General features: G+C 36.5%; 1 protein-coding gene across 1 annotated transcript; it reads left to right on the top strand.

The window, feature by feature from the left end:
- The first annotated feature begins 5,515 nt into the window (after nucleotides 1–5,515).
- Nucleotides 5,516–18,094, top strand: LOC306905791 (alanine aminotransferase 2-like). Its single transcript, XM_079476701.1, has 12 exons — nucleotides 5,516–5,681; nucleotides 8,010–8,190; nucleotides 9,270–9,359; nucleotides 9,456–9,564; nucleotides 9,790–9,923; nucleotides 10,717–10,960; nucleotides 11,035–11,114; nucleotides 11,926–12,062; nucleotides 12,682–12,856; nucleotides 13,461–13,616; nucleotides 16,891–17,003; nucleotides 17,151–18,094. The coding sequence occupies exons 2-12, from the start codon at nucleotides 8,053–8,055 to the stop codon at nucleotides 17,239–17,241; spliced, it is 1,467 nt and encodes a 488-aa protein (XP_079332827.1). The 5' UTR covers nucleotides 5,516–5,681; nucleotides 8,010–8,052; the 3' UTR covers nucleotides 17,242–18,094.
- The last annotated feature ends 1,643 nt before the right edge of the window (nucleotides 18,095–19,737 follow it).

The raw sequence follows: 19,737 nt of genomic DNA, 5'->3' as shown, positions 1-19,737 counted from the left end.
TTTTAGGTACCATGAAAGTAGCTCGGCTTTATTCGGTGTTCGTCGCCATGGTATCTTACGCTGCACGGCTAACCTGCTCCGGGGCAGATTATGATCTGGATTCAAGATCTCAGACTGAAGTTTGACCAATCAGCTGTGAGCAAAGAAACATATAGGTGACGTAACTGACTCACAGTGCGTGTTAGAATGGCTAGTTATTTTTTATACTGTTTAATCAAATAAAAATACTAATATATTACAAATATAAAATTTACAATATAGGTAAAATCTGATTTTACAGGTTTGCTGGCTTTCCCTTACACTCTTACATGAAATTCAATTTACTTACTTATATTCCACTTTTATTGTAGGTATCACATGTATTTGCATTGTATTTTTTACATTCTTGTCTGTGGTGCAGAACATCTATAGGAACACTTTCAGTTTCACTGTATTAGGACATTTTTCTTTGTCCTGAACAGTAGTTTTTATTAAGGCTTTAATGAAATGACTGACCCTGGTTAATGGCGCAAAGTCTATTAAAGGTAGAGGCTTATGCATTCTGTTGTTTTATTAAGTGTAATTCTTATATTTTCTTCCGCTTCTCTGTGTTGCAGAACACACCGCTATTTTATAATTCTGAGCTCCGTCTTCTTTCTGCAACAAAAAAACTGGTTTTTATCATATCAGACTAAAAGGAGACCAACATGCAACCAGTCCGCGTTATTTTTTGGGCAACTTGTTTGACATGAACCATCAGTACACGGTGCATTTATTGATTTTAAACACGTAAGATGTCAGAGTTTACAATGCAGAAACGTTGTGGTGTCATTTGCCTGTGAAATTAGGCGTTTGCAGCTTTAACAAATTTGTACAGAAGTTCAGAAATATATGAGAATGAACTTTATTTGCACGTGACTCCTCTCATGTGTACTCGGAAGGGAAATGATGAAGCAGATGTAAGGTTCACTGCTTCTGCTGCCTGAATGGATGTTTTTTGTCCGCGCGCAGGTTAAAATTGCAATATGCGGGAGCTTCAATGAACATTTGTTGTAATATTTCTGTACTCAATGCCTTACATACAAAAGTTGCCCGCAAGGACACGGACCCCTTAGTTCCACCGAGGACCCCGCGGATCCTGTTTGCACTACAGTAAATGTGTGTACTATATAGTCTTTTAACTTGCGCATTAACGCAATCAGCAGTGTTTCTGAAACATTTCTCTCTTGCGTAGACAGCAGAAACATATCAGTCCATGGCTGAAATTCATTTTTGTGTTCATATTGTGGAAATCACTTTATCCATTTATAATGCGATTGGTTTAGTCACGCTGACGTCACTCATTCATGTGCACGTGCGCGCAAACTAATCTTAGCTTCAGGATCAAAGCTTGAGTTGACAAAGAAACTCCACGAGCTGCTTCATGGTACCAACAAAGCTTGATCACCCAAAACTAATCCAACTACCCTGAGTTTGTTCAGCTACATTCATGGTACAGGCCCCAGAACTCCATATGAGTCACAATTAAACTGAACATATAGCACAAACATTTATCGCATTTTATTTTAAAATTTAAATTTTTTATTATTGATTAAATGTTTTCTACAACATAGAGAATGGTGAAGAACATTAGATGAGTTTTTACAGGAGATGTGTTTACTCAAAAATACATATTTGCATTGTTATTATTTGATGTCAAGGTAATTTGATAACTTTGCTATGATTTTAAGGTGATAATTTGATAAGTATATTATGAAGTTTTCAGTAAAGGGATGCTCAGGTGTGTGTGTGTTTTATGCAACTGTTTAATGGACATAATAACATGTGAGGGATGAACTGGGTTTTTATTTCTGAACACACTTATTTGACAAAAAGAGGTTTATTTTGTAGTTTAAATAAATAACATGTTGCTCAGAGACTGACATTTGTGGCTTGGTAAAATCTTACATTTACTTGTCTTCAATTCTTTGACTTTTTTGACCAGGAAAGGTGTGTTTTGTGTCCAATAACAAAAGTCTTTTATTGAAATCTTTAATTTTTATTTAAATCATGTTGTTCCTCAATTGTAAGCTTACAGGATTTGACTGGTATCTTCGCTGTGGTGCATCATGGGAGGCAGGAGAAAGTAAATTTAGGGGCGGTTTCCTGAACAGGAATGATGTTAATCCAGGACTAACTCTTAATAAAATTAGGTTGTTTTTACAAAACATGACTTGTGTGCACTTTGAGACAAAATGGTGGCCCTAATGTATTTTAAGATATGCCACAGCAAGCTGTTATTTCGGTCAAGGACTAATCTTAAAGCCTGAATGGGAACCCACCGTTTTACTATTAAGAAATCAGAGCTGTTTAGATAATAATTGATTTATTAGTGTTGGGTTGTGAACAGGAGTTCTTTGGTGATTTACTGGTTTGTGCCTCCAGAGGGCATAAATGAGGTTCAATGAGGGTTTCAGCAGGTGACCCGACCTCTCTTACTGACACAGAAGAAGAGGAAGAGCGTGATGTTCAGGGTTGAGGACTGTCAAAAGAAATCTTAAGCACAAGAGAAGAGAAACAGATGAGTGAAGTCCTGTAGTTCACAGACACTTTTTGACTGAAGAAAGCTGGGGATGATGGGAATGATCTCTAGATGTGTTATCAGTGTTAGAAGAGGCTGAAGTTTGCATGAGAATGGGTTGTGTACGGTGAATAATTGAAGGATTTGTGATTGTGAAATGTACTGTTTTTAGCTCACTAACAGTTCTTAATCCTCGGCTGTGTTTCTATTACGTTAACTTTTATTCTTTCTTTGTCTCAACAGCTGTGGTGATTCTTTTTGTACTTTAGTTCATGTGTAATGTGGCTGTTTGAGCATAAAAAGATCTGCAAAGTTAAGTGTTGTCATTATCTGACGTTAATTGATGAGGTGAAACTGATGGCGTTGTTACCGTTTGCTGTTTATCGCTCGGAAGCTGAAACTTGTGGTCATATCATACGGGCCGAGACTGTTCTGAAACAACACATAACAGTATTGAAGACATATTGTCATATCAGTCACTTTTACGGCTGATTATTAAGTTCTATATTTTGTAGTCTTAAAAACCTTTAAACATTTACATTTATTAATTTGGCAGACTCTTTTATCCAAAGCAACTTACAAGTAGGTCTTTTTTTTTTACAGTGGCACATTACTGCAGATCAATCAGGGGTAAGGTGTCTTGCTCAAGGGCCCTTCAGTCATGACCTGCTGACACTGAGATTAGAACCTTCTGATCACAAGCCCAACGCTCTAAACACTAGACCATGTGCTGGCTGAAAATATATATAGCGCATTTAGCCAGGGGTTTCTGTACTAAAGAGAAAAGACTGTGACAAAACAAATTCAAGCCAGAATGCATGGTATCCATTGTTGGAACTTAGCTGATATAAATACTGTGCCAATCAGAATCGGTGTCATTAACATGATATCAGTAAACATGGCTATATAAAAGCATGGTTAAAGGGGTGGTGCAGTGGTGTTTTTTATGCATTCTTACTTCACGATATTAAATCTGCTGGCTTCTCGAGGTTAACATTGTCAAAAAACGAGTTTGACGTATGACGTAGTACTTCTGTGCTCGATACACTACCCCAGTGTTCGTAGGTTTCAGAAAGGTTTTTTTTAAACATGAAAATCCGTTTCGTAACAACTTTTCTTAGTCTTTACTGATATTTGAAGGGTATGATGCTATTCTGTAAGTACTCAACATTAACATGAGATATGCAGAAAGCCTCTTCAATGAAGCCAAGAGAGCACACGTCACTCATCACTTCATTAAGTTACATTGACTCTCTATGCTACACTTCAAAGCAAAGTGCTGTAACTACACAAACACTGAATCTGAGAAAAATGCCTTCAATGTTTTCACACCAGCCAGTCATTGCAGCCAGATACTACAATTTTGAGACTCTTGTTTCTCTGAAAGGGGACAACATTGAACCAGGAGACTGGTCAAAAGACAGAACAGATTTTACAAAGTCCATTTCAAACCTTATCTTCATTTTGACCAAATGTGTAGTTTCTGCACTTTGTCTTTGTAGGGTATTATAGTTGCTCGCATTAACTTCAAGACTCTGTATACTGTGTTGGGCTTTGAGACCAGTCTTTTTATTGCAGTTATGCTTTTGGTTGTTCCAATTGCTTCCATTGTTTAGTTCATCTCTAAGTGGCTTTGGATAAAAGGACTAAGTGTAAATGTAAATACTCTTCTGACCGGACTCATAGCCTCTGCTTTCAAACCTCTTCAAATGATCCAAAATGCAGCTATATGATTGGTTTTCAATGAGCCCATGTCACACCTCTCCTCTCTGCACTGGCTCCCAGTTGCCGCTCGCATTAAATTCAAGGTGCTGGTGCTCATAGAAAAGCCACAAACACATTCTCTCTATTTCTCTATTTTCACTGTATGTTGGCCTATACCATCTTAACGTTGTATTAGTGGCACTTCTCGTAAATATCTCCTTGCTTGAATATTGCCACATGGCTTGTTGTTTTCCTCAACTGTAAGTGGCTTAAGTGTAACGTTAATGTAAATCCCATTAGTTATTGTTGGCCCAGCACTGAACTGTGGATCATAAATTGTGCTCTTAAAGTGGACCTTGAAAAGGAAAAAATATATTTATTTATATGGGATCAAAGACCGTACCTCAACATTTGGGTAACATTACCAAAATCTATACGCATCGGACTCCGCGTGCAAGGTTTGTGTGTGTGACGAATTTTTCTGATGACAAATGCTATAAACAATACCTTTACTCTCCACATCTACATGTTAACTCTTGTGGTATTTTACTTCATTTTCAAATATAAAATGGATGTATTTAACACGCGGATGTGTATGAAAGTTGAAACATATATTGTTCTCATTGACCGAAAAACTTTCATAGTAATATTCATTAGCTCCGCCGCCCAACATATTTTTTATTTGATGAACTCTTAAATATTCCTCCGGGGGGGTTTATGAGATTGTCACCAACATGATGTCAAGATGAGACATTGAAGATGTTCAAGTGTAAACGAAGCAATAAAGTCAAGGGTCATTTAGAGCACTATCTATAGCTCCCCAAAGTGCTGGACATGCCTCAGACGGATTATAAACATATAAACATTACTAACAGTATAAGACATTTATGTTGGAAAACATCATGGAAACAGGAAGTATGTCTTATATCAACCGCATACATGAGGTAATTCACATGTCTGATGTAAGTTGGTTCTGATCTCTTTAATGTCATGTCATGTAATGTGTTTGTTTGTTTGTTTGTTTGTTGGTGTGTTATTTTTAGAAAGTGAGAGGTGGGACTCTTTTCACTCTTTAGTAACAGCTGTCGAGGGTGAGGGGGAATACGCCTTATGTTACGACTGCACATTTCGCTGACGTACTCGAGCATTCGGACATTTAGTCACAGTGAAACGAGAAACTCGGAGCAGCACAATCTTTATAGCCGATGTCGTCCAGGTCACATCACATGGCCAGCGTGATCAGATGTCATCCGCGCTCATGTTTGATCTTTCGTGAAGACTCTGTCCAAGCAAGCCAAAGTCCTCTCAGACATCTTCCTCCAATAGAACTGAATGACATGGGTGTCACATGACCACAAGGTCTTCACATTCAATGTCAAACTGAGCGAAGAAAAGAGTAAAACAACCAGTAACTGGAATACTGACGGGATCACAGAAGGTAGAGTAAACCTTCCATTTCAATGTGTCTTTTGATCCCTGCAAAACAAACCAGAAGAGTTACAGTACATCCGTTTTATTGTTCAGTACTCAACGAAGTTTATTGTGAGAAAAGCTGTAATCATTGACAACCGTTGACTTAAAAACCATCAGAAGACTCGAAACATTACTAAACTCTTTAAAGATATATAGTGAAATATAGTTTTAGTCTGTTGTTGTTGTTCTGTTTCTTGTGATGATGGGATGTCTGTCTGTCTCATTGTGTCTGTGTGCTTTATTGCCATGAGAAAAACTGTACATTTGGGTTGCCTTGTGAAAAGCAAGTGAAATTTCTAAACGAAAAATCAAATTTGCATGACAACGAATCTTACCATGAATGAAAACAAATCCTATAGAATAAGATTCCCTGTTGAGATAGATGTGTGTCAGATTATCATCAGTGCTTTTCTAAATACAAACACTTCAGATGTTATCAGCACCAGTTTGAGTTTGGGTTAAGAACGTCTTTCACCGGCTCTCATCTAATCTGTATACTATTATGTAAAAGGTCCAATGAACTAACCATTTATTTAAAAAAACATCCTTGCTTCATGTAAATGTAACTTAATTAATTAATTTTTGAAGAAATGTAATATATTTGTATGTTTCAAACGAAACCATTCCGAAGAGAGAGAAAGACTTTAAACTTATTTTTAGTCTATGGAATTATTTATTAATAAAGTAAAATAATTAATTAACAACTACATGAAATAACTTCTCGTCGCTGTCCTTCGAAAACCTTACATGTCCTGGTGACTAACATAAAGGGTGACTATATAGGCCTAAAGATTTATGTATTTAAAGAAAAATCACAAAATATGATGATATAAGGTTTCTGAAGGACAGCAGAAAACATTTATTAAATTCACACACAAGTTCACCCAAGACATAAAAGACAAAGACATTTACCTCACTTTTTCCATTCTGATGTGCATTAATGTAAGTACAAGGCAACACTTCCAAATCACACTTTACACTTTAAAAATAAATTATATATAATATATGTCCATTAATAAACAACTATACGGAAACAGTTTCTCACCCAAAAATTAAAAATGTGTCGTCATTTGCTCATCCTCGTGTCATTTCATACCTGTATAAATGTGTTTGATCTGATGAACACAGAGAAAGATATTTGGAAGAATGTTTGTTATTTTGATGTGACATCATCCAATGCCATAGTAGAAAGCATGGACCGTGGAACGCATCTGAACAAGGGGGGGCCATAATTTCCAGTCACGCGGAGGTGCATTGCATATGCATTGAAACAGACAATATTACTGATATATTAAATAACGTTGCGGAGCACTTTATTTTATTCCGACACCACACAGTCACATCTCCAGTACACACATGATGAACACGCACACATGCTTGCTCACATTAACCCCTTTGATCTCACTCTAACATTCACACACAACAGGCCTATTTACACATAAACGCACAGATGAAACTATAGCAAACACATAAAGCACATCCAGTCCACAACCACAACTCATCTTGCTGCCTTGAATCTAAATCAACATTATAGTCATTATCATCACAAGACTCATAATCAGATTGATGTGCATTGATGACACACACAAACCTTTTTGGTCTTCATAAGCACAGCAGGGTCGTGAGGTTGATTGGGTTTTGTTAGCCGGAGGAGAGCAGCTAGCCAGGGCTCGTCTGAATCGTGGTGGAGATGGACGCTCCGGGTCTGTTGTTGAGGCGACAGTGGAAGCTGGAGTAGTTTGCTCATTTTGTTTTGCCAGTTTATTTGTAAAAAATCTGAAATTGACTTCTGTCCCTTCATTGTCACAGCCTGGTAATGCCGCCAGCGGTTAAACAGGTGCCCGCTGTTAGCTCGCGATGACGCTCACAGATGACAGACCTAGTAACTATGTCAACGTAACGTCGTAGTTGATAAACAATGCACACTAATTTCAAATCAAAATGCAGCAGTCAGTTTGAGTTTTTTTATAGGCAGCAGTTGGTGAGAGTGAGTGAAGCTGTGTGGTGACTAGTATTGTTTGGCTCGTAAAAACACAGATACAACTTAGACTTTTATTCATATAAGATAGTTTGTCAGAGTACAAAAGTTGCCCGGGCCGTGGCCCCCCGGTCCCCCCTGTTCCGCGTGTATGGTAGAAAGAATTAAATAGAAGTCAAATGTTTCCGAGTACTGTTTGTGTTCCTAAATTCTTCAATATATCTCACTATGTTTTTAACACAACAACAAAAATGTGTGTCTGTCTGCGCGCGTGCATGTGTGTGTGTGTGCGTCTGTCTGTGTGTGTGTGTGCAGGATTGCAGCACAAGTGTTTTGGTGAGGAACACACACAGATAAGATGAGTGTAAACGGCTTCAGAGCTCATGAGAAAGTGTTGACGTTGGACACTATGAATCCTCATGTTAAATGTGTGGAGTACGCTGTGAGGGGTCCAATCGTCCAGCGAGCGGTTCAGATCGAGAAAGAGCTCAAGACGGTGAGTGTTAATTCATCTCTCTCACACACACACACACACACACACACACACGTGTCAGCTCAACTGAATGAAGAACTGTGAAACTGACCACTTCATATGCAAACTGTTTTCAATTTCATTGAGATAACCTGCTCTTCACACAATCTATACACAAACACTTAGTTTTGATGTTTATCATGTTTATTAAATTATAGGACTAGATGGTTCTATTTTTGTCTTCTTGTTGTCACGCCCTCAGATGAGTTGAGTAGGGCTTGTGAAGTGATGGATAAATATGAAGCCTGATGATGGTGAGACTGATAGAGGGAGGGACAGAACATCACTGGGGTCATCAGGTGGTGCTTATATGTGATGTACCTGAAACAAAGCGGTGGATCTTGTGAATCATCATATGTGTACTCGCTCATATTGGGTGTTTCATCCCTTTATCACAACACACACTCAGTGTTGACGGATCTGATCAGATCTCTGTGTGTGTGTCGGACGGTTCCATCCACTTCATCCTCAGAAAGCGACTGATTCTTTCAGAGACTGGAAAGTTCCTTGACTACATTTATTTAGTTTCAAGGGGTTCAGGTTTTCAATCCCATGATAGGGAATAAATGATTGTTTAGTGACGGAATCTTTACTGTGTATTGATGAGCAGAATCTCTCTCTCTCCATTTAATGTAAGTGTGCTTTATTGGCATTTTATAAGTGTACATTCGTATTGTCTAAGCGTTTGCAGCAGCTCTAAACAAAGGAAAAGAAAGATGCAAACAGAAATAAAGTATAGTTAATAAATTATAGCAAAAGCAGTAGCAGAATAAAGAGCTATAATAATTCTCTCTCTCTCTCTCTCTCTCTCTCTCAAGATTCAAGATTCAAAAAAGCTTTATTGGCATGATAAAAAAATGTTTTACATTTCCAAAGCAGGAAAATTAAATATAAACATTCTGTATACAATAAAAGTATCCTATACATCAATACAGACATAAAAGTGCGAAGTATTGACAAAAGTTCTTAGTGAAAGTGACTCTCTCTCTCTCTCTCTCTCTCTCTCTCTCTCTCTTACACGCACTCTGTCTGTCTGTCTGTAGGGAATAAAGAAGCCCTTCACAGAGGTGATTAAAGCAAACATCGGTGACTGTCACGCCATGGGCCAGAAACCTATTACCTTCTTCAGACAAGTGCGTGTGCGTGTGCGTGTGCGTGAGCGTGCGTGCGTGCATGCGTGAGCGTATATGTTTTGTAGATACTGTAAATTTGATCTGTTGATTCTTCAGGTTTTGGCACTTTGCTCCTACCCAGATCTTCTTGAAGACAGCAAATTTCCAGAAGATGCCAAAACTCGAGCGCAACGCATTCTACAAGCGTGTGGAGGAGGAAGTCTTGGTACTTATTTTATTAAAACATGAAGCAAACCATAACTGATCTGAAATGATGTTGCTTATTTACACTTATACATTCAGAAATCACACAGTCATTACACATGTCATGTATTCAATGGTGCAAGTGAATGGAAATAAGTAAAATAACTCGAAGACTTGAATTGCCACTGCAATGTTTGTGTTATTTTCTAGCGTTTAACAGTGATATTTTGTGTTTTGTTTGGTTCAGGTGCTTACAGTGCCAGTCAGGGAATTGAAATGATTCGACAAGATGTCGCTCAATACATTGAACGAAGAGACGGAGGAGTAAAATGTGACCCTGACAACATATACCTCTCAACGGGAGCCAGTAATGCCATTGTGGTAAATGAAAAATCATAGACAACATTTAAAAAATATATCTATGTACAATATTAAAGCGGTTCCAGATCAACAATAACGCTCAAAATTGCTGCGTTACACAGCTAATATTACAATAACATCATCATATCTTGGTTCTAAAGACAGAAAACCAATGTTACTCACACACTGATCTGAATCAAAGCAACCTAATCTGGGGTGATTTTTAGATGGTCTTTCTCTCCAACATCTCTCTGCTGGAAAGTATCTCCATAGATATCTATGAGTATCGTGGCCACGGTAGTGTTTGGACTGAGATTTTCGTTGCAAATCTATAAAACAACGCTAGTGGCTGCTGTAAATCAAAAACTGAGTCTTTAAGACTACGAAACACTGCTTATTCAATTCATATAGTTTATTTATTTAACGCTGTTATAAAGTTGCATTGTTTCAGAGCAGCTTTGCTGGGGAATTAAAATTTGAAAATTAAGTGTACAGAGTACAAACAAAGTAAAATATGGTACTGTACATAGTATTATTGAAAAAGTAAGACTACATCCTAATAAAAGCAATGTTAAGGGAATTAACAGAACCCTAAGCGAATCAGCGGCAAGGAACTGAAACTCCAATGATGAATAGATGTAAAAAAATTGGGAGAAAACAAACTCAGCCGGGAGGACCAGTTCTCCTCTGACACGTTACAACTGCAATTTAATTATAACTTACAGGTTTAGTGTATTAGTAGTTAAGTGTTAAATTTACATTTGTTTTAAACACAACATGATCTTCTAATTGTGTGTGTGTTTGTGCTTGTCAGACAATGCTGAAGTTACTGATGTCAGGTGAAGGAGTGTGCCGTACAGGAGTGATGATCCCAATCCCTCAGTATCCGCTGTATTCGGCCGCTCTAGCTGAGTTGGGTGCGGCACAGATCAGTTATTATCTGGATGAAGACCACTGCTGGAGTTTGAATGTCAATGAGTTACGGCGCGCCCTGCAGGAGGCAAAGAGTCACTGCAGTCCACGAGCGCTGTGCATCATCAACCCCGGCAACCCGACAGGTGCGTCCTTGCACACTCCTCGCAAAAACATCAACATTTAAACAACATAACAAACTTTAGACTTCACTCGACAGGTCAGGTGCAAAGCCGTCAGTGTATTGAGGACGTGATCCGATTTGCTGCTGAAGAGAGACTTTTCCTCATGGCTGATGAGGTCGTTTATATGTTTCGTATGTTTACACAAATATACACTGATAACACTTTCAGTATAACCCCATTCACATAGACCGCTGATCCAAGAAAATAGCCATAAAATTGCCAGAGTGCCTTCTGTCTGAACGCAAACATGATTCCAGAAAGGGCATCAGTCCCGGAAAGTGCTCTGTGTGGACCAAAGGCAGAAACAATGCCGTAAAGGTTTGTGTAGTGATGACACACATCTATAATAATTCGTAAATAATTTGACTTTGAACACAAATGTAGTTAAGTGAGTAATTTTAGTTTGTTAGTAAATCGACAACAAAAAATAGGTCAAAAAAAACAAAAAATCTACAAGTCGTCTTTAGCTAAATCAAGAATGAATGCAAGAGTCCTAATCACCAAACTTAAGGTTAGATGTGAGAATAGTGTTGTCTGCTTCTAAATGCAGTTTAAACTTGAACTTACTTTTATCGAACCTATTAACAGGAAAATACACAGCGCTTCACTATACTTGATCGCTTTCCAACCTTTAAAAGAGTCTGTGTGCACCTGCTGTGCTCGTGCTGCTCTGCGGAGAAGGCCACCAGCTTCTGTGAGACCCTAATAACAGACTAACTCCTAACTTTCACCCCAACATTTATCTGCTTGTTCTTCTCAACAAAAACAATATAAACATGGTTTTTATAGCATTATGTGCAATATGCTTTAATAACGGGTTCTTCATTCGATCTGCGTGAGCTTATTCCGAAATGGTTACAAAATCTAAATGCTACAAATATTTTCTCTAACTATGTTTTAAAACAACTATAATGTTATGTTTCCAGGTCTATCAGGATAACGTTTACGCAGACGGGTGCAATTTTCACTCCTTCAAGAAGGTTCTGTTTGAAATGGGCCCACAATACTCTGAGACAGTAGAGCTGGCATCATTTCACTCCACCTCCAAGTGTTACATGGGCGAGTGAGTGTCCGTACAACACAACACAGACGATTGGTGACATGACACATCTAAATGCTTTTAGTCTTATTTTAGTTTGAGAGACTGAAGCATTTGATCGTCATCACAACACAGTAATGTATTATTTCAGTTTCTATACACGGTTATCGTTATTAGTATTATTATAATGTAGGTATTGTTATTGAAATAAATTATAACACTTACTTGACTTCATTATTGAGCAAGACAGAGAGAGAGACATGAAATTGTGTGTGTCTCTAATAAGATTGCTGAAGGATATAAACTGTGATGTTCACCCCCTCATTGCTGATGAATGTAGTCATTCTTGAATGGATTGAATAAAGTTATTTATGAATGATAGTCACGAGGCAACATTGACATTGAGTTTCAGTGCTCTTTCTGTGAGTGCCGGCAGTGTGATCTCTGATCTGTGCGGGTGTCTATGATATGATAATATTATATACAGCGCATTCATTTCAATGGAAATATCTGTGCATTAAACTGTGCAGAATCAAGTATTCAGAAAGACCATGGTATTAGATTGATTTCATGACTTAGTCCTGCTTGAGTACATGTATAAATGGCATTGACGTGTTTTTATCCTGTGGTTTTTCTCTGTCAGATGTGGTTTTCGTGGCGGTTATATGGAGGTGGTAAATCTGGACCCTGATGTAAAAGCTCAGCTCACTAAACTGGTGTCAGTGCGTTTGTGTCCTCCAGTGCCTGGACAAGCTCTTCTGGATGTAGTGGTCAATCCACCTCAACTTCATGAACCTTCTTATAACACATTCATCAAGGTTTACACACACCCGGCCGGCTTTCTATAAACAATCAGCTTGGGAGAAAACCCCTACAGATAAACAAACCGTCTTACCTTTATTCTCTCGACATTGTCGCAGCATCCCTCCTCCACCCGACTTCTCACCATCAGCCCGTTCTTACCTCAGAATAAGAGGGGAAAGCTCTGGGTTTGGGCAGAGACTGGGTCTCTCACATACTATTCATCCCACTTTGTATGTCCGAGGCGAACTCGTGAAATGTCTATATTTCAATATACATATTTATATTACTTCACTCTTCCTAATAAATCTCTATACTGCACTCACTGGTTTTCCTGCATCATATAAGATATTATTACTTAATGTGAATCCCACACATCCTATCTTTCCAAACGTTCTGCCCAAACATGCCCCGAATGACCATGTGACTTTTTCGTACGCCACTTGACTTGTTAATGTGATGAAAAAACTGTTTTTGCTAAATGCTTCCATTGGGCTTATTTTGAATGTTTTATTTCATTTTGCACATTTTGAAGGGTAATGGAAATGCAGCTACACACACACATAGCTCTCAGATCAGAACACAGTAAACCAAAGACTCTTCTCTGTCTGTGGCTCTCAGGAACGATCGGACACGTTGTCTGCACTGGCAGAGAAAGCCAAGATGACAGAAGAGATCCTGAATCTTATTCCAGGTATACAGTGTAACCCAGTGCAAGGCGCCATGTACACCTTCCCTCGAATCCACCTGCCACCTAAAGCCATTCAAGAGGCCAAAGTAAGATCAGCTTCTATTCATTTCTACTATATTACATGAAATGTATATATATTTATAGGCTTATATCCATAGCGACTTACAAAAATGAGGAAACATTGAAGCAATTATTGTTTAGGAGGGAGTTACAAGAACAAGAAGTGCTATCACAAGCAAGCAGGTTTCACCAGTGTCTATATAGAGAGAGAGCGTTAGTGTTTTTTTTATAGTAAAAAGAGAAGTTGGCATGTTTCTGTGAGGTATTCATGGAAAAGAAGGGAGAGAATTCACTGAGACAAGTTTACAAGCATTTACATATAGTCATTTAGCTGACGCTTATATCCAAAACGACTTACAAAGTAGGGGACATTTGAGAGAACCGTGAACATAAAACCTGCAATCATGTAAATTATGTGAACATCTATGGAAGCCCGTTTCCGGCAGGGTTATCGCATAATAATGACTTAGTATCTCTTAATAATAATAATGACTTAGTATCTCATAATAATAATAATGACTTAGTATCTCATAATAATAATAATGACTTAGTATCTCATAATAATAATAATGACTTAGTATCTCATAATAATAATAATGACCTAGTATCTCATAATAATAATAATGACTTAGTATCTCATAATAATAATAATGACTTGGTATCTCATAATAAAAATGACTTAGTATCTCATAATTATAATGTCTTGGTATCTCATAATAATAATAATAATGACTTAGTACCTCATAATTATAATGACTTGGTATCTCATAATATTAATAATGACTTGGTAGCTCATTATAATAATGACTTGGTATCTCATAATAATAATGACTTAGTACCTCACAATAATAATGACTTAGTATCTCATAATAATAATGACTTGGTATCTCATAATAATAATAATGACTTAGTATCTCATAATAATAATAATGACTTAGTATCTCATAATAATAATAATGACTTAGTAGCTCATAATAATAATAATGACTTAGTATCTCATAATAATAATGACTTAGTATCTCATAATAATAATAATGACTTAGTATCTCATAATAATAATAATGACTTAGTATCTCATAATAATAATGACTTAGTATCTCATAATAATAATAATGACTTAGTAGCTCATAATAATAATAATGACTTAGTATCTCATAATAATAATAATGACTTAGTACCTCATAATAATTATGACTTGGTATCTCATAATAATAATAATAATGACTTAGTATCTCATAATAATAATGACTTAGTATCTCATAATAATAATAATGACTTGGTATCTCATAATAATAATGACTTAGTATCTCATAATAATAATAATGACTTAGTAGCTCATAATAATAATAATGACTTAGTATCTCATAATAATAATAATGACTTAGTACCTCATAATAATTATGACTTGGTATCTCATAATAATAATAATAATGACTTAGTATCTCATAATAATAATGACTTAGTATCTCATAATAATAATAATGACTTAGTATCTCATAATAATAATAATGACTTAGTAGCTCATAATAATAATAATGACTTAGTATCTCATAATAATAATAATGAGTTAGTATCTCATAATAATAATGACTTAGTATCTCATAATAATAATGACTTAGTATCTCATAATAATAATAATGACTTGGTATCTCATAATAATAATGACTTAGTATCTCATAATAATAATAATGACTTAGTAGCTCATAATAATAATAATGACTTAGTATCTCATAATAATAATAATGACTTAGTACCTCATAATAATTATGACTTGGTATCTCATAATAATAATAATAATGACTTAGTATCTCATAATAATAATGACTTAGTATCTCATAATAATAATAATGACTTAGTATCTCATAATAATAATAATGACTTAGTAGCTCATAATAATAATAATGACTTAGTATCTCATAATAATAATAATGACTTAGTACCTCATAATAATAATGACTTGGTATCTCATAATAATAATAATAATGACTTAGTATCTCATAATAATAATGACTTAGTATCTCATAATAATAATAATGACTTAGTATCTCATAATAATAATAATGACTTAGTATCTCATAATAATAATAATGACTTGGTATCTCATAATAAAAATGACTTAGTATCTCATAATTATAATGTCTTGGTATCTCATAATAATAATAATAATGACTTAGTACCTCATAATTATAATGACTTGGTATCTCATAATATTAATAATGACTTGGTATCTCATTATAATAATGACTTGGTATCTCATAATAATAATGACTTAGTACCTCACAATAATAATAATGACTTAGTATCTCATAATAATAATGACTTGGTATCTCATAATAATAATAATGACTTGGTATCTCATAATAATAATGACTTAGTACCTCACAATAATAATAATGACTTAGTATCTCATAATAATAATGACTTGGTATCTCATAATAATAATAATGACTTGGTATCTCATAATAATAATGACTTGGTATCTCATAATAATAATGACTTAGTATCTCATAATAATAATGACTTAGTACCTCATAATTATAATGACTTGGTATCTCATAATAATAATGACTTGGTATCTCATAATAATAATGACTTAGTACCTCACAATAATAATGACTTAGTATCTCATAATAATAATGACTTGGTATCTCATAATAATAATAATCACTTGGTATCTCATAATAATAATGACTTAGTACCTCACAATAATAATAATGACTTAGTATCTCATAATAATAATAATGACTTGGTATCTCATAATAATAATGACTTAGTATCTCATAAAAATAATGACTTAGTATCTCATAATAATTATTTATTTGGAGATATTTGGAGATATTGTGTACTTAATTCATTATTATGAGATACTAAGTCGTTTTTATGACTTACTAATTTTTTAAAGAATTACCAACAATGGCGGAAACGGACTTCCATAGAACATAATGTGTTTTGTATGAAAACCCTATGGCAAGCAGAATTAGCTTTTAATCATTCTCCGGAAATACATTTTTTAAATCAACAATTAAATTTTCACTAGTAAAATGTGTTTTCTTGATATATAAAATTTTAATGTAACTAGGAAAATACATAATTCTCGATATCTGTAATTGCATTTTTTCTACTTAAATATCACAATAGGCTGCCATTCAAATTAAATTTCAGATATCAATTATACATTTCTTACTAGTAAAAACCATAGTTTTTTATATCAATATTAGATATATTAACAGACCATCATTATGTCATGGCATATTGAATATTATTCATCATAAAACACACACACACTGTCTGTGATTTCAGGAGAAGGCTGAAGCTCCAGATATGTTTTATTGTATGAAGCTGTTGGAGGAGACAGGCATCTGTTTGGTTCCTGGCAGTGGCTTCGGTCAGCGAGCGGGAACTCACCACTTTAGGTCATTTCAGTACACCTTACATCTGAAACTGTTCTGAAATGAGATCCACATGTTGTTCAGAACAACTTAATGCTTCATTTCAAAGGATTGGGGTTGTTTTATCATTCATTATTTCTGAATCATTCCTTGCGTGTGTGTTTCCAACAGAATGACGATTCTCCCTCCCAAAGAGAAACTCATGATCGTGTTGGCCAAGATTGAAGAGTTTCACCAGCGGTTTACAGCACAATACTCTTAAGTGATGAGCAGTCAAGTCCTCAATATAACACATGAAACTGGAGTGACTCTGGATCACAAACAGACATTGAGTGTGAACTGAACACACCCGTACAAAAATTTTAATTGTAAATTCTTGAAAATATGTCATTATTCATTGTTATCATTGTGTAATGAATGCACATATACTAGGAATAGTGGTTTAAGCAAAGAGAGTTAGTATAGTGCATTGTGTTGCACACTTCTTGCACACAGCAGGTTTTTAAGAAGGTGATAGAAAACGTCATGGGAGCTTTAGGTCTAGCAACACCTCTGCTGCGTAGATTTTTACATTTACATTTTTTACATTTAGTCATTTAGCAGACGCTTTTATCCAAAGCGACTTACAGATGAGGAAACATTGGAAACAATTATAACAACATAGGCAACAAAATACATAAGTGCACCAAACTAGTCCATTAAAGTAGATAATAGATAATGTTCTAAATTTGATTTTAAAAAATCATTTCGTACAATAAGTGCATGCGTGTGTTAGAAGAAAATGTGCATAAATGTAAAATGTATAACTAATCTTGAACTTTTGCACAGCTGAACAGTTTCGGATGACCACCAAATCTAATAAGTGACATAAATGAGCACCTGTCAATGGTCTACCAAAACGTCAGTGACACGATCACAGCTGTGCAGATAATCCAGCTCACATTAGAGGTCTGCTTTAAACAAAAGGCCGAACCCGGCCCGTACCCGAGATTGTTTAACCTGACCTGACCCGGCAATTACAATTACATTTTAACCAGCCTGAACCCGAAGTGCATTTAACAGCAAGCTGCATTTTATGATTGATTGCGATGATTATTAAACATTTACATTTATTCATTTGGCAGACTCTTTTATCCAAAGCGACTTACAACTAGTATTTTACAGTGGCACATTACTGCAGAGCAATCAGGGGTAAGGTGTCTTGCTCAAGGCACTTCAGTCATGACCTGCTGACACTGAGATTCAAACCTTCTGATCACAAGCCCAACGCTCTAACCACTAGACCACAGCTGAAACAAATAGATACATGTAAGCAAACACAGTTTCATTAAGGCACGACCGCCCCTTCAGCAGTGAACACGCAAGAAAAACTTTGCTGGTGGGTGAACAAGTGTAAAAGTCAAAGATCCTTTCTGAACCCTCTGGAACTCCACTTTCGAAAACTTTGTGGGTAAAAACTGTTTAAACAGATATAGCTCATATATCTCAGTAGGAGTTATGAAGGAAGAGAACGCCATCTACTTCTTTTAGTGTCCGGTTCATCCGCTAACTCGCCACCAGTGGTAAAGCTGGCTATCCGACACCTGGCTTCTTGGTGGATATCTTCTCTTTCCAGAAAAAAATATCTAGTTGAAGGAATTTAGGCCTCAGGAATATGGAAAGCTTGTGCAGCATGTCGATTTTGATATTGCGGTTCAACCATTCCAGATGTCGCTCACGAATGATGGCTTGATGAGGGCATTCCGACGCCACAGGTCTGCAGGGGCGCTTAAGACTCTTGTACCACAAAACAACCAGATTAAGCGTGTGGTATTGTTCACCCTTTAGTTCCCTCTGAGCCTGGTAGAATGGGTAAAGAAACTCCAGCAGAAACTTCAAGACATCTGGAGATATTTCATAGATTTGATGGCTTTCAAGTTTTTCACAGAGCTCAGTATATGCATGCTTAATTAAACCCAAGGTAATAGTGCTAAACCTGGTGTCAGATATTTGCCTGACAGTTGTAGACAACTGGCGTGTAATACCTGTTTGCTTGACATATCACACAAGTGCCTTTGCCGCCTGTAAAGTCTGTGTGACCTCAGGTGCGTGGTTGTGTAGTTCGGCAGAATCTTGCGCGCACTTGAGAACTGTGTTATAAACATGGTCCTGGCCGTCCAGTCGATGATACGGCGCAAGTGCAGAAATCTTGTTTGATCCCTGGTCAGTGACCCAGACAACGTTGTTCATAAAACAAGTATCAAATCCAAGTACAGATACGAGCAGCCTCTCTCGTATATTGTCACTGGTCTTTGCTTCCTCAGGGGGGAACATCGCTGTAGTATGGAGAAACGATCTTCTGTGATGTGGTGGCATGTGATTGTGAAGAAACTGATCTTACAATAATTGTCAGCCACGTGTCAGTGGTCATCTCAACACTAACATTAGACATAATCTCTGATATTTCGTTGACCATTCCCTGTCCTTTGGAGGTCGCCGTTTCTTTATATCTCCGAGACAAGGTTGTGGTAGCACACTTACCACTGAGACACATTTATTAGGTCTTGCGCTAGTTCAAGAAATCCTTTTCCAGCAACCGTATGAAACGACATGATATCCTGACAGCTAAATTCCACACATTTTTCGGTTAGGTTAGGTTTTAACAGAAGCCGGTACTGACCTGGCTGTTGGAGATAAATAGTCCGTAACAGATGACTGTCTGTGGTTAGCAGCAAGGCGTGCTGTTGGACGAGTGCAGTCACAATCAGTGTGTCGCTGT

This window comes from Barbatula barbatula (genome assembly GCF_947034865.1).
Source record: "Barbatula barbatula genome assembly, chromosome: 16".
NCBI lineage: Eukaryota > Metazoa > Chordata > Actinopteri > Cypriniformes > Nemacheilidae > Barbatula > Barbatula barbatula.
This window is presented reverse-complemented; position numbering and strand designations above follow the sequence as displayed.

Bases quoted from the DNA above. Each gene is read 5' to 3' on its own strand.
- LOC306905791 (XM_079476701.1), top strand. From the start codon at position 8,053: ATGAGTGTAAACGGCTTCAGAGCTCATGAGAAAGTGTTGACGTTGGAC. The intron at 9,565-9,789 runs GTACTTATTTTA...TGTTTGGTTCAG, and splicing joins GTGTGGAGGAGGAAGTCTTG to GTGCTTACAGTGCCAGTCAG. The intron at 12,063-12,681 runs GTGAGTGTCCGT...TTTCTCTGTCAG, and splicing joins TCCAAGTGTTACATGGGCGA to ATGTGGTTTTCGTGGCGGTT.